This window comes from Gossypium hirsutum, chromosome A12 (genome assembly GCF_007990345.1).
Source record: "Gossypium hirsutum isolate 1008001.06 chromosome A12, Gossypium_hirsutum_v2.1, whole genome shotgun sequence".
NCBI classification, from domain to species: domain Eukaryota; kingdom Viridiplantae; phylum Streptophyta; class Magnoliopsida; order Malvales; family Malvaceae; genus Gossypium; species Gossypium hirsutum.
The window spans coordinates 34,308,476-34,323,056 of record NC_053435.1 but is presented as its reverse complement, the minus strand read 5'-3'; the positions used below and the strand labels follow the sequence as shown (position 1 = coordinate 34,323,056).

General features: G+C 36.4%; 1 protein-coding gene across 1 annotated transcript; it reads right to left on the bottom strand.

Moving 5' to 3' along the window:
- Positions 1 to 7,964: 7,964 nt before the first annotated feature.
- On the bottom strand, positions 7,965 to 8,977 carry LOC121211378 (uncharacterized). Its single transcript, XM_041084137.1, has 4 exons — positions 8,906 to 8,977; positions 8,585 to 8,830; positions 8,260 to 8,360; positions 7,965 to 8,151 (listed from the first exon to the last, which is right to left on the bottom strand). The coding sequence occupies exons 1-4, from the start codon at positions 8,975 to 8,977 to the stop codon at positions 7,965 to 7,967; spliced, it is 606 nt and encodes a 201-aa protein (XP_040940071.1).
- Between the last annotated feature and the right edge of the window lie 5,604 nt (positions 8,978 to 14,581).

The window sequence follows — 14,581 nt, the reverse complement described above, 5'->3', positions numbered from 1 at the left end:
GATTCACATCGCGATTCTGGAAGAAATTGCAAGATGCTCTGGGTACTAAATTGCATTTTAGCACCGCTTTTCATCCGCAAACAGATGGTCAATCTGAACGGACTATTTACATGCTCGAGGATATGTTGAGATGATGTATTCTTAAGTTTGAAGGTACGTGGGAACAATACTTACCTTTAATTGAATTCGCTTATAATAATAGTTTTCAATCGAGCCTTAAAATGGCACCGTATGGAGCCTTAAAATGGCACCGTATGAAGCCTTATACGGTAGAAAGTGTAGAACTCCGTTGTACTGGTCTGAGCTCAGTGAGAATAAAATTTACGGTATTGATCTGATAAAAGAAACAGAACAGAAAGTGAAAGTAATCTGAGATAGTCTGAAAGCTGCCTCTGATCGTCAGAAATCATATGCAGTTTTGAAAAGAAAAGATATCCAATTTAAGGTCGGTGATAAAATGTTTCTGAAAGTATCTCCATGGAAGAAACTATTCTGATTTGGCAAAAAGGTCAAGTTGAGTCCGAGGTTCATTGGACTGTATAAAATCATCGAGTGAGTGGGACCGGTTGCTTACAGATTGAGGCTACCATCTGGGTTAGAAAATATTTATAATGTGTTTCATGTATCGACGATACAGATCTGATCCCTCACATGTAATTTCATCGTCTGAGATTGAAATTCAGTCTGATATGACTTACAAAGAAAAGCCGATCCGTATTTTAGCTTGTGAGGTTAAAGAGTTGCGAAACAAGAAAATTCCATTGGTTAAAGTGATGTGGCATCGACACGGTATTGAAGAGGCCACGTGGGAATCTGAAGATGCTATGAAACAACAATATCTGAATCTATTTAATGATAAGATTTTCGGGGACGAAAATCCTTAAGGGGGGAGAATTGTAACAGCCTGGTTTTGACCCTAGTCAGAATAGTGGTTTTGGGACCACAAATCCGAGTCCAAAAAATATTTTAATATTATTTTCTGTGTCTGTGATATGTGAATTTATGTCTGTGAAATTTCTGTGATTTAATTTGTCTGTTTCTGTGCTTAATTATGAAAAAGGATTAAATCGCGTAAAGCATAAAAGTTGTCTACTGTTTATTAAAAGTGCCTATTTGTTTTGGCCCATTAAAGGTAAGGTCATTATGATGAAATAAATCCAATTATATGATAGTGGAATATATGGTTTGGCATAATGGTTAATATGGTTATTTTTAAAGGGTGGTTAGGTAAATGGTTTATTAATGTATATTATAATAAAACCAAAGCATAAAATATTTCCAATATACTTCATCTTTACTGAAAATTAGAAGAAAAAGGAAGCCATTAAAGCTTCAAGGTATTCGGCCATTGATGAGTGAATAGGTTAGTCTATTTTGTTCGGTTTTTGACGATTTTTACATTTCTGTGATCGTTGCTTTGTTTTCTTCAAAACCCATGTCTGAATTTCTATTTCTGTTAAAGATTTCATGAAATGCCATTGTTGATATCATGAGTTTTGTGATGTTTTTGGATGAATTATAAAGGCTTGGTAGATGATTTATAAGTTTTGTCTTTGAATTTTGATGAAATAGAGCTATTTGGGCTAATTTGTGAAAATGAGGTGTTGAAGGAATAAATTGTCAATTAAATGTGTTATTTGGACTTGTATGGAATCCATGTATATTCGGCTAAGCTAAAGTCTTGGTGAAATTTGCATATTGTGATTTTGTGGAAAATGGACAAAATTGTCAAAGTGTGAAAATGTAAGGGATAAAATGAAAAGTGCGCTAAATATGTGTTCATGGATTATTTTGAGTGAAATGAATGATTGAATGGTTGAATTTGAACTGTATTAGATCAAGAATAAAGAAAATCGGACTTAGATCTAGGAAAGTCCAAAATAGTTGAATAGTCGACACGTTCCGTGCGAAATCTGTACGAGGTAAGTCAAATTACAATTACATGTTAAACTGATTAAATTCTACATATACAAACTTTAATTTGTATTGGATGGCCTTGAGAGCCTGATGAATACCTTTTGAGTAAATTCTGTTAATATGTTGGTATCTGAAAAGCTCTGTATACTTCTAAAGGAACGTTGGCATCTATCTGAGATATCGTGTAAGACCGTGTCTAGGACACAGACCTCGATTGATATTTACGTATAAGACCATGTCTGAGACATTGGCATCGTATCTGATTTCATGTGAGACACTGTCTGGGATAGAGGCATCGGTATCGTATCTAAACTGTCTAACGATAGAGTATGAAATATGAGAATGATTATATGAAATGTATAACCTATACAGGTATGTTTGTATTGTATTAAATTTTTGAATATAAAAGACTCCGTCTCTGTGAAATATGTATGGAATTTTGAAATGAGGCACGACATATAAGCAAACAAAGGAGTATGGTTAGGTTTATGAATTATTCTATGAAATAGTTATGAATCTTTATGGTTGAATTGTACTTTTAAGATTTAGTAGTTAGACCAATTGTATTTGGCTTACTAAGCTCCTTGTAGCTTACTCTGTGTGATTTCTATCTGTTTTACAGTTATCGTAGCTACTTAAGGCTCAGGGATAGTTGAGGATCGTCACCACACTATCAAACTTATTTTGGTACTTTTGAAAGTGTAATTTTTAAAGTATGACATGTATAGGCTAGAATGTCTAAGTATGTACGTTTTGAATTGTATATATGTTAGGCAATGAGAGTTGGCTAAGAAATGATAAGTTTGTGCATAGTTTTGGTGTATGTTTGTAATGTGCTATGTTCTAATCTGATTTGGCCATTTTGAACATAGAATTGGTTGAAAATTTTGGTATGATTGATGTATATTATTGCTTGTAGGATTGAACCCAAAAAGGGGTGGCAAAATTGGCTTAAACCAAGCCTGATTTGTACCACACGGTCAAGGGCTACTGGGGTGCTTTGTGGCCTTGTTTGTTTGGTAGTAACCTCTTAAAAATCACACTTGTTTGACACACGGGAGTGTCATATGGTCGTGGGCATAAGTCAGTAGCTAGCCAAGTATCACACGGGCGTGTCTATTGGCCGTGGGTGAAAGTTAGTATGTCTGCTTTATTTTCGCACGGCTGGTTCACATGGGTGTGTTTGATGCCCGTGTAAGGCACGCATCCTGGTTGCACGGGCGTGTGACCTTAACAGTTTTGAAAGATTTGGTCCTTAATAGTTTTGAAAGATTTGATTAAGTTCTGAAAATTCTAAATGTATTCAGTTTAGTTCCGACCTTTCTTAAATGTATGTTTTAGGTCTCGTAGACCATCTTAATGAATGAATTGTTGATGAATGCCTCTGTATTAATGATATTTAATATCTGTTATTCTATATTGTTCTGTAATGTTCTGTTCATCCGGTAATGCCCTTACCTATTCCAGCGACAGTTACGGGATAGGGGTGTTACATTAATATTTGAATAAAATTATGCAAAGAAGTCTTGATAGATATAGATGTTAGATGAATGAGTTGTATATGTGGTTATGTAGGTAATATGTATATGGTAAGTTTGGATATGGCTTATAATGTGTATTGAATTGGTAAATTTGGTTGCCAAATAAGTTGTTTTAATGTGGTTAATTATGAACTATGCTTATGTTTTAAGGTGACAAATTTGGCTTTTCAAATGGCCTGTTTTTGTCCATACAGGTAAGGACACGGGCGTGTGTCTCAGCCGTGTGCGACACATGATCATGTTACACAGCCATGTGTCCCCTGGGGTACCCTATGAATTAAAGTCAGTATACCCTACAGTTTTGACATGGCCTAGATATACGGATGTGCCTATCGGTCGTGTGTAGCACACGGGCTAGCACACGGGTGTGTGGTCGTCCATGTGATCCAAGTTAGTAGCCTTCTTAATTTTCACACGGCTTGGCACACGGGCGTGTCTTGTGGCTGTGTGGGCAAGTCAGTATGTATGCCTTATTTTGCCACGGCTTAGACACACGGGCGTGTCTAATGCCGTGTGAGGCACATGGCCTATTCACACGGGCATGTGTCACTTGAAAAGTTGAAAATTTCCTAAGCTTCTGAAATTTTTATATGGTATCAATTTAGTCATGCATGATTAAGACTTTGTATAATTCATTTAAATACATTTTGAACATGAATGAATGATGGTTACTGAAGTGAGATGAAATTTGTTAAATGAATGTTTTGAATTAAGTTACAGGTCTGGTAATGCCTCTTAATCTATTCCGTGATAGTTTCGGGTTAGGGGTGTTACATTTGTTGGTATCAGAGCTGCAGTTTAGTTGATTCTAGGACTAACGTAGCGTATGTGAGTTTAGCTATACATGCCATATTTAAAACTGTGATAGTGTGATGACTCTTGACATTCTTAAATGTGTTTTCATATAGTAATGGATTCCAAATGAGCTGTAGCAGACAACGTAGAAAGCAACGCGTCAGCTCCCTCTTAAGGAGCAGCGCCTACTGAATCTAGACCTGTGACGAGTAGTATCAGGGGTGAGGCTAAAGAAGCTTTCTTTCAGATATTAATGAGTGGTTTGCACAGTACATTCATACAAATCTGGCTATTTCGCAACCTCCACCCCCACCTGTTCCCCAATTGATCCCAGTAGTTCCTCAAGGTATCGATCCTTTGAGATTAAATAAACCACTTGTTGATAGAATTCAGAAACACAGAGCTGAGGAATTTAGAGCCATTGCTAATGATGACCCTGAGAGGGCTGAATTTTGGCTTGAGAACACGATTCGGGTGTTCGATGAATTGTCCTACACACCCGAAGAATGTATGAAGTGTGTTGTATCATTGTTGAAAGATACTGCGTATCAGTGGTGGAATACCTTGATATCTGTAGTTCTGCCAAAGTGAGTCACTTGGTATTTCTTTCAAGTTGAATTTAGAAGGAAATATATTAGCCAAAGGTTCATTGATCAGAAGAGAAAAGAATTTCTTGAATTGAAGTTGGACCGTATTTCAGTTACAAAATATGAACGAGAGTTTGTACGACTCAGCAAATATGGTCATGAATGTGTTTCTTCTGAAGCTATAATGTGTAAAAGATTCGAGGATGGATTGAATGACGAAATCAGAGTGTTGGTTGGAATTCTTGAGCTTAAAGAGTTTGTTGTTCTGTTTGACCGAGCCTGTAAACCTGAAGAACTTTGTAAAGAGAAAAGAAAACCCGATTCTGAGGCTAGAGAGTCTAGAAAGAGATTTACGAGCAAATACATCAGTCAGCATCAAAAAAATTTAGAGAATATCATCCTCGTTCTACATCCTCTGCGAGAATTTCTATCAGAGACAAAAATGTGAGACAATCAAGTTCAAAACCTCAGGCGACATCTGTGGCCAGTGTGGGAAGTGTTAGAAACACTGGATCTAAATGTAAACATTGCAATAAGTGACATTAAGGTAAATGCAGATTAGTGAGTGGAACCTGCTTTAAATGTGGATCTTTTGATCATTTTCTCCGGGATTGTCCAAAAAAGTTCACAGTTGAAAGAGAAAAAACAGTGAAAACAAGTAACACGACTGCTAGAGGGAGACCGCTTCGAAACACAAGAAATGTGAGTAGTAATCGAGGTGTTACGAGAGATTCAATTGTGAGATCCGAGGCATGAGCACCTGCTAGGGCTTATGCTATACGTGCACGAGAGGAAGCATCATCACCAGACGTTATCACCAGTACTTTTTCTCTTTTTGATACTGATATAATTGCATTGATAGATCCTGGATCAACCCATTCATATATCTATATGAATTTAGTATTTAAAAAGAGTTTACATGTAAATTCTACAGAATTTGTAATTAAAGTATCGAACCCCTTAGGCAAGCTTGTTTTAGTTGATAAAATTTGTAAGAATTGTCCTTTGATGATTCGGGGTTACTGTTTTCATGCTGACTTGATGCTTTTACTGTTCGATGAGTTTGATTTGATTCTGGGTATAGACTGGTTGACTATGTATGACATAGTTGTTAATTGTAGATAGCAGACTATCATATTGAAATGTCAAAATGGTGAGATTCTTCGGTTTTAGTCTAATGTTTCAAATGAATTACCTACTATGATATATCGTCTATATCAGTTCAAAAATATTTGAGAAATGGATATGATGCATATCTTGCATACGTATTGAATACGAAAGTGTCAGAATCAAAGATTGAACCCATACTACTATTTGTGAATTTTCGGATGTATTTCCAAAAGAATTACCGGGATTGCCTCCGATCAGAGAAGTTGAATTTGGTATTGAATTAATACCGGGAACAACTTCGATATCGATAGCTCCATACAGAATGTCTCCAATAGAATTAAAAAAGTTGAAAGCTCAGTTGCAAGATTTGGCAGACAGAGGTTTTGTACAACCGAGTTATTCTCCTTGGGGCGCACCAGTTTTGTTTGTGAAAAAGAAAGATGGCACGATGCGCATGTGTATCGACTATAGACAGTTGAATAAAGTGACTATAAAGAACAAATACCCTTTACCGCAGATTGATGACTTATTTGATTAGTTGAAAGGGGCTACAATATTTTTAAAGATTGATTTGAGATCGGGTTATCATTAGTTGCGAGTTAAAGAGTCGGATGTACCGAAAACTGCTTTCAGAACAAGGTATGGCCATTATGAATTCCTTGTTATGCCTTTTAGGTTAAATAATGCTCTACTATTTTTATGGAGTTGATGAATTGTATATTTAGATTGTATTTAGACAAATTTGTTGTGGTATTCATTGATGATATTCTGCTTTATTCACGAGATGAATTTGAGCATACCAATCACTTGAGAATTGTGTTACAAAAGTAGTTGTTTGTGTAACACCCCAAACCTGGCTTGGACTTTATGGCCAAATCTGCGATGTCATATTGAAGTGTATTTTGAAAAACATCGTTTTGTTCGAGAAATCTGTACATTATAAAAACCTTTGTGCTGATCCTTTACAAAACTTCTAAATATCTTGTTTGATGAATAATAATAGAAAAAAGAAAACTCGAGCAGGTTCAGCCATTGCTTATTCATTTTAGGTTGTTATTACGCTTTTAAAACTTTGTTTGTAGCGGAAGCTTTTGAAACTATTTGTGATGACGTGGTGTTTTGAAAATGTTTATATTTTTTTGAAAATTCGCGTCCTACTACTAGAAGTTGTAAAGCATAGTAATTGAAAAACCCAAATTAAAATAAAACTTTAAGAGCCCTTATTACAACCAAAACCCAAATTAAGTAACTAAAAGCATAAAAGTTGAAACAATAACCAAAATCAATCATGTGGCCTCCATCGAGTCCCTCGCAACATCGACCCGCTCAAGGATTACTTGCATAGGAAGGCAGAAGGGTGAGTTTATGGAAACTCAGTGAGTGATCCCTAACAATAAACAATCAGTCTGTAAGCAAAACAATTTGGGCTTAAGCCCGTTTCCGTACCAATCCAGTATCAGTGTGGGCTTGATACAATTCTACCCTCCTAAAAGAAAATTTCGGCCTCGAAATTTACCTGTTCAAAACAGATGAGGGTATTGTTGTCACATTGCCTCATCGGGTTCCTACGTAGCTTCCTCAGAACTGTGATTATGCCATAGTACCTTAACCAGTGGGACAGACTTCCTTCTCAGGACCTTTACATCATGATCTAAAATTTGAACTAGCTCCTCCTCAAAGGTCAGATCTGGCTTAACCTTAATCTCCTTAGTCGAAACGATATGTGTAGGATTAGAACAATATCGCCTTAACATAGAAACGTGAAACACATCATGAATCCGGTCCAACTTTGGAGGTAACTCAAGTTGATAGGCAACCTGTCCCATATATTTTAGTATGCGGTAAGGCACAATGAACCTTGGGCTCACCTTGCCTTTCTGTCCAAATCTCAGTATCTTCTTCCATGGTGAGACCTTAAGGAAAAATAAGTCCTCCACAGAATACTCAATCTCCTTACGTTTCAGATCCGCATACGACGTCTGTCTATCTGATGCTGCTTTCAGCTTATCTCGAATTAATCTGACTTTATCCTCAGTATTAGAACCAACTCAGGGCCCAAAACACGTCGCTTGCCTAACTCAGTCCAACAAGAAGGAGTACGACACCTACGACCATATAGTGTCTCGTAAAGTGCCATCTGAATGCTAGACTGATAGCTATTGTTATACACAAGCTTTACCAACGACAAGTAGTCCTCCCCACTGCCTCAGAAATCTATTACACAACTTCTTAACATATCCTCCAGTATTTGAATCACCCTCTCTAACTGACCATCTGTCTAAGGATGGAACGCAGTACTGAAGTCTAACCTTGTACCCAGTGCTTCGTACAGCTTCTTCCAAAACTGAGATGTGAAGCGAGGATCTCTGTCAGATATTATAGAGACTGGAACCCTATGCAGTCGCATCATCTCGGATACATACAACTTAGCCAGTTTCTCAATGAATAATCTGTACGAACCGATATGAAATAGGCAATTTTGATCAACCAATCCACGATGACCCATACTGAATCTTTCTTAGAAGACGTTAAGGGCAGCCCACTAACAAAATCCATGGTCATTCTCTCCCACTTCCACAGTGGAATTTTAACTGGTTGAAGCAACCCAGAAGGCAACTGATGTTTTGTTTTAACCTGTTGGCAAGTCAGACATTTTTCCACAAAGTCGATCACATCACGCTTAAGCCCTGGCCACCAATATACCTCACAAAGATCTCTGTAAATCTTATTTCCATTTGGGTGCATAGCATAAGGGATACTATGCGACTCTTGCAGTATAGACTGCCTCAACTCAATATCCTTAGGTACACAGACTCTCCCACGGAAACACAGTGCTCTTTCGCCATTCAGCCCAAAATTTGAAGTTTCCCCACTCTCTATCTGTTGGAATTGAGGACCCAGTGACTTATCCTTCAACTATTTACCCTTAATCTATTTCGACCACGTCTGTTTAACCTGAAGTTCGGCCAACAAAGTACCATCATCAAACAAGCTGATACGAGCGAACATTGGCCTCAGATCAGTCATGACTCTATGACTCAGTGCGTCGGCTACCACATTAGCCTTACCAGGATGATATTCAATCGAACGGTCATAATCCTTAAGCAGCTCAATCCATCTACGCTACCTATGGTTTAGCTCCTTCTGAGTGAGGAGATACTTGAGGCTCTTATGATCTGTGTATATGATACACTTCTCACTGTACAAGTAGTGCCTCCAAATTTTTAGGGCGAATACAACCGTAGCCAATTCCAAGTCATGCGTTAGATAGTTCATCTCATGCGTCTTAAGCTGACGTGACACATAAGCCACCACCTTACCCTCTTGCATCAACACACATCCTAAACCAACATGTGATGCATCGCTGTAGACAGTGAATTCTTTCCTAGACTCTGGCTGTATTAAGATGGGAGCCCCAGTCAGAACTTTCTTGAGCTTCTCAAAGCTCTCTTACTACGCGTCAGTCCAAATAAATGGCACATCTTTACATAGCAACTTAGTTAAGGGCGCGACATTCAGAGAGAACCCCTCAACAAATCTTCGATAGTACCCAGCCAGTCCTAGAAAACTACGAATATTTGATACAGTCTAAGGCTGCTTCCAAACCAAAACAGCCTCAATTTTCTGAGGATCAACCTTAATCCCCTCAGTAGATACCACATGACCCAAAAATGTCACCTCTCGTAACCAAAATTCACACTTACTGAACTTGGCGTACAATTGCTTCTCTCTCAAAATCTGCAGAACAACTCGGAGATGTTCATCATGCCCAGCCTCGGTCTTTGAATACACCAGAATATGATCTATAAACACCACTACGAACCGATCTAGGTAGGGTTGGAACACACGGTTCATCAGATCCATAAAAGCCACTGGTGCATTTGTCAATCCAAACAAAACCACCTTATTCTTAGGCTAGATAATAAAAAGACAGTCATTACTAGTACTTTTAATTCCTTTGGGTTCGACAATCTGGTCTTACTAAAACTATACTATTGTTTGATAGGTACAGTTGCTTACATCGCGATAATAGTTAGTTTCAAGAACGAGTAATTATAAATATTTAAAACTTACCTGTCACGAAAATTGCGATCACACCCCTAACCCGTAATCGACATCGAATTAGGGTTACGAGGCATTACCAGACAGACAGAACATTTCAAACCAATTCAGAATCACAGATATCATATAACATCATTTCATAAGCAATCATCTCTTAAGATGGTCTACGAGACCTAAAATGTACTTTTAAGAGACAGTCGAGACTAAACCGAATACATTCATAAAGTTTAGAACTTTTAAAAATTTTCAATTCTATAGAGGTCACATGCTTGTGTGACCAGGCCGTATGCCCTACACGAGCATCAAACACACCCATGTGAACCAGCCGTGCCAAAACAGAGCTTATATACTGACTTATTCCCACGGCCAACAGACACACCCGTGTGTCACGACCGTGTAATTCTTAGCTAGCTACTGACTTAAGCCCATGGCCAACAAACACGCCCGTGTGCTATGGCCGTGTGGCACAATGCAGGCTTGGTTTAAGCCAATTTTCCACCCCTTTTATGGGTCATTCCTACAAGCCAAATTAAACAACATTCATACAAAATATTTAGCCAATTTCATGCTCAAAACATGCTTCATTACAACTATTTCATCATCATTCAAAACTCATTCAAACCATACCAAAACTTAACACAAATATACCATCTGATAGCCAACTTTTATTGCATAACCTGTATTTACAATTCCAAACTTAATACATAAACCTTCTAGCCTATACATGCCATACTTTAAAATATTTACACTTTCAATGTTGGAAAGCCGGTGCCTCTAAGGCGCAGCAGAAAAATAAAATAATTAAAAACATTCCGGCGATCCAAACCATGGATCCATGTGTAAGGAATGTATCGGGGTGATAAAAGGTTTCGAAATTACCAAAACTTCAATCTGAGTAGACAGTGACGCCTAGGCAACGGTAATCCTGAACCACTATCGAACCAAGTCGCAACCTTTTCGATGTCGGCCTCTACGTAGTTCACCCAGTTGACAATGAACGGTAGAAAAATCTCAGAAACTATTTCAGTGATTTTTATGCTTGACGGCTGCTAGACCCTTTAGCATAGTTTCGAGCTTATTTATATATTATCTCTTTAGGGTTTTTACCCTTGCCATATATAACACCCTTTTAATTGGTATATCTTTTTAATGAATATTAATTCATTAAAATTAATCTGAACATAATAGTCATCATTAAAATAAATATAATAATGTTTAACCGAAAATTATAATTACATTAATTATAATAAAGATTTCGGTAAACTATATTTATTTAAACTTATATACGAACTAAATTCATATACTAATGAAATTATGTTCTGATTATGTGTACAACATCCTTGTACGTATAGTATGTTCAACAATTTGATTGCCCAATTAAATTAATTCTATAATTAATTTAATTCATCTGACAATCAGAATATAATAGCAACTATGTTTTACTCCATTCATTTCAACCATAGGGTGTGACCCTATAGGTTCTTGTAATGTTAGCAGTAATATTAGGACGATTCTAATGTTACAAACAATGAGTGGCATCTAGCAATGCATCATTGCTACCTAAGTTACGAGAAGTCATGATTCGACATAACCTTTTGTGATTAACCTTTCATGCATTAATCCTTAAGTCCTATATCTTTGGAGTGGACACAAGTCATGGAATAGTCACACTTGCATAGTCTATCCCATGTTTCATGATACCTTAAGTGAACTATGATACACAAATAAGTATGACATCTCATATCAACTTATTTGAGCATGGCCATGCATTTCTAGTCTCACTCAATCAAGTGGCCTCAGATATTACTCCCATTATGTAGGAGGGACTTATCCTATATTGATCAACCATATCCCTCTACATAGATTGTGGTATATCCAACATTAGTCTTTATAGAACAATCAGTTACGATGTTCGTTTGACTATATCAAAATATACAACTCACGATGTTGGGATAATGATGATCTCAAGTATGAGGATCATATACATATTAATCACTATGAGTAATGTTGTGACAATTACATAATAATCCAAGAAACATACTCATAGCAGGTCAGTCCAATATGTTGTTCTCTAACACACATATTCATGCATTGATTTTGACACTCCATATCAATGACAACTCTTTATCATCAATCAACTACATGTTAGTCTTAATGCATTATTGTTGTCCTAGCCAACAGTAATACTTGACTAAGGATCTTTTAAGAATAATCATATTATCATCAGGACATTATTATAAAATAGTTTATTTATGTACTCAGAAAGAAAAAAAACTGAAATAATAATGGCAACGCCTTATATCAATAAACATGATAAATCAAGTATGTTATTACAACCATCTCATGATTGATCTTTGGGCATACTCTTACATTCAAGAGTACCAAAATGAGTTCGATAGTGTGGTGACAATCCTCGACTATCCCCGAGCCTTCAGTAGCTACGATAACTGTAAAACAGACAGTAAACACACAGAGTAAGCTACAAAGAGCTTAGTAAGCCAAATACAATTGGTCTAACTACTAAAGCATAAAAATACAATTCACCCATATAGATTCATAACCATTTCATAGAATAATTCCTAAACTTAACCATGCTCCTTTGTTTGCATATATGTTATGCTTCATTTCCATAAATAATTCACAGAGACAGAGTTTTTCATATTCAGAAATTTAGTACGATACAAACATACCTGCATAGGTTATACATTTCATATACTCAAACTCAGATTTCGTACGCTATCATCAGACGGGTCAGAAACGATATAGATGCTCATAAACAAGTACAATGCCGACGTCCCGGACGTGGTCTTACATGTAATTCAATATCGATGCCTCTATCCCAGACATGGTCTTACATGAAATCAGATATGATGCTGATGTCCCAGACATGGTCTTATACATAAATCTCAATCGAGGCCTGTGTCCCAGACACGGTCTTACACGATGTCTCAGACAGATGTCAACTTTTCTTAGAAACATACAGAGCTTTTCAGATATTAACATATTATCATACTTTACTCCAAAGATATTCATCAGGCAATCAAGGCCATCCAATACAGATTACAGTTTATATGTACAAAATTTATTTCAATTTAACACGTAATTGTAATTTGACTTACCTCGAATGGATTTCGGATAAAACGAGACGTCTATTCAACTATTTTGGACTTCCCTCGATCTAAGTTCGATTTTCTTTTTTCTTGATCTAATACAATACAAATTCAACCATTCAATCATTCATTTCATTCAATTTAATCTATACACATATTTAGGGCACTTTACATTTTAGCCCTTACATTTTTACACTTTGACAATTTAGTCCATTTTTTCTCAAAATCACCAATATGCAAAATTTCTTTGCAACAAGGGCTAGCCAAATTTTCATGGCTTCTATATAAGCCCATACAACATGTTCAATTTACAATTTAGTCCTTCTAAACCTCATTTTCAAAATTTAACCCAAATAGCTCAATTTCATCAAAAACTCAAAGACAAAACTTATGAACCATCTACCAAGCCTTTATAATTCATTCAAAAACATCACAAAACTCATGATATCAACAATGGAATTTCATGAAATCTTTAACAAAAACAGAAATTCAGACATGGGTTTTGAAGAACATGAAGCAACGATCATAGAAATGTAGAAATTATCAAAAACGAACCAAAGTACATACCTTAATCAACCAAATCAATGGCCAAACCCTAGGATGGTCTTCTTCTTTCTATTTCTTTGTATTTTCAGCAATACATGCATGAAATGGCTTCATTTTCATGTTCATTTTCATTTAATAACTTTAATAATCATTTCTCCATTTTGCCATTGGCATATATCATCAAATTTTCAACCACTAATGTCCATCATTGTTTTAATATAAATGGTAAATTTGACATGCAAGGACCTTTATTTTAAAAGCCAAGCCAATTAGGTGCTTTAACATTAGCACTCAACTTTTATACTTTACGCAATTTAATCCTTTTTTCATAATTAAGCACAGAAAAGGACAAATTAAATCACAGAAATTTCACAGACATAAATTCACATATCACAGACACAAAAAATAATATTAAAATATTCTTCAGACTCAAATTTATGGTCTCGAGACCACTATTTCGACTAGGGTCAAAACTGAACTGTTACATTTTATGAGATAAACAGTTGTATGCGAAGTTCAGTAAATGCGAGTTCTGGTTGCGTGAAGTTAGTTTTCTGGGTCATCTTGTATCAGCATCGAGTATTCGAGTTGATCCGAGTAAATCTTCAGTTGTACTTGATTGGAAACCTCCGAAAAATGTTTTTGAAGTCTGAAGTTTTTTGGGACTTGATGGTTACTATAGATGGTTTGTGAAAGGTTTCTCTATGAATGCATCCTCGATGACGAAGCTATTATAGAAAGATGTTAAGTTCAAGTGGTCAGAAAAGTGCTAGAAAAGTTTTGATCAGTTGAAAGCCCTTTTGACCGAAGCTCCAGTGCTAGTTCAGCCAAAATTGGGTAAAGAATTTGTTATTTATAATGATGCATCTTTAAATGGTTTGTGTTGTGTTTTGATGCAGGAAGGAAAAGTTAT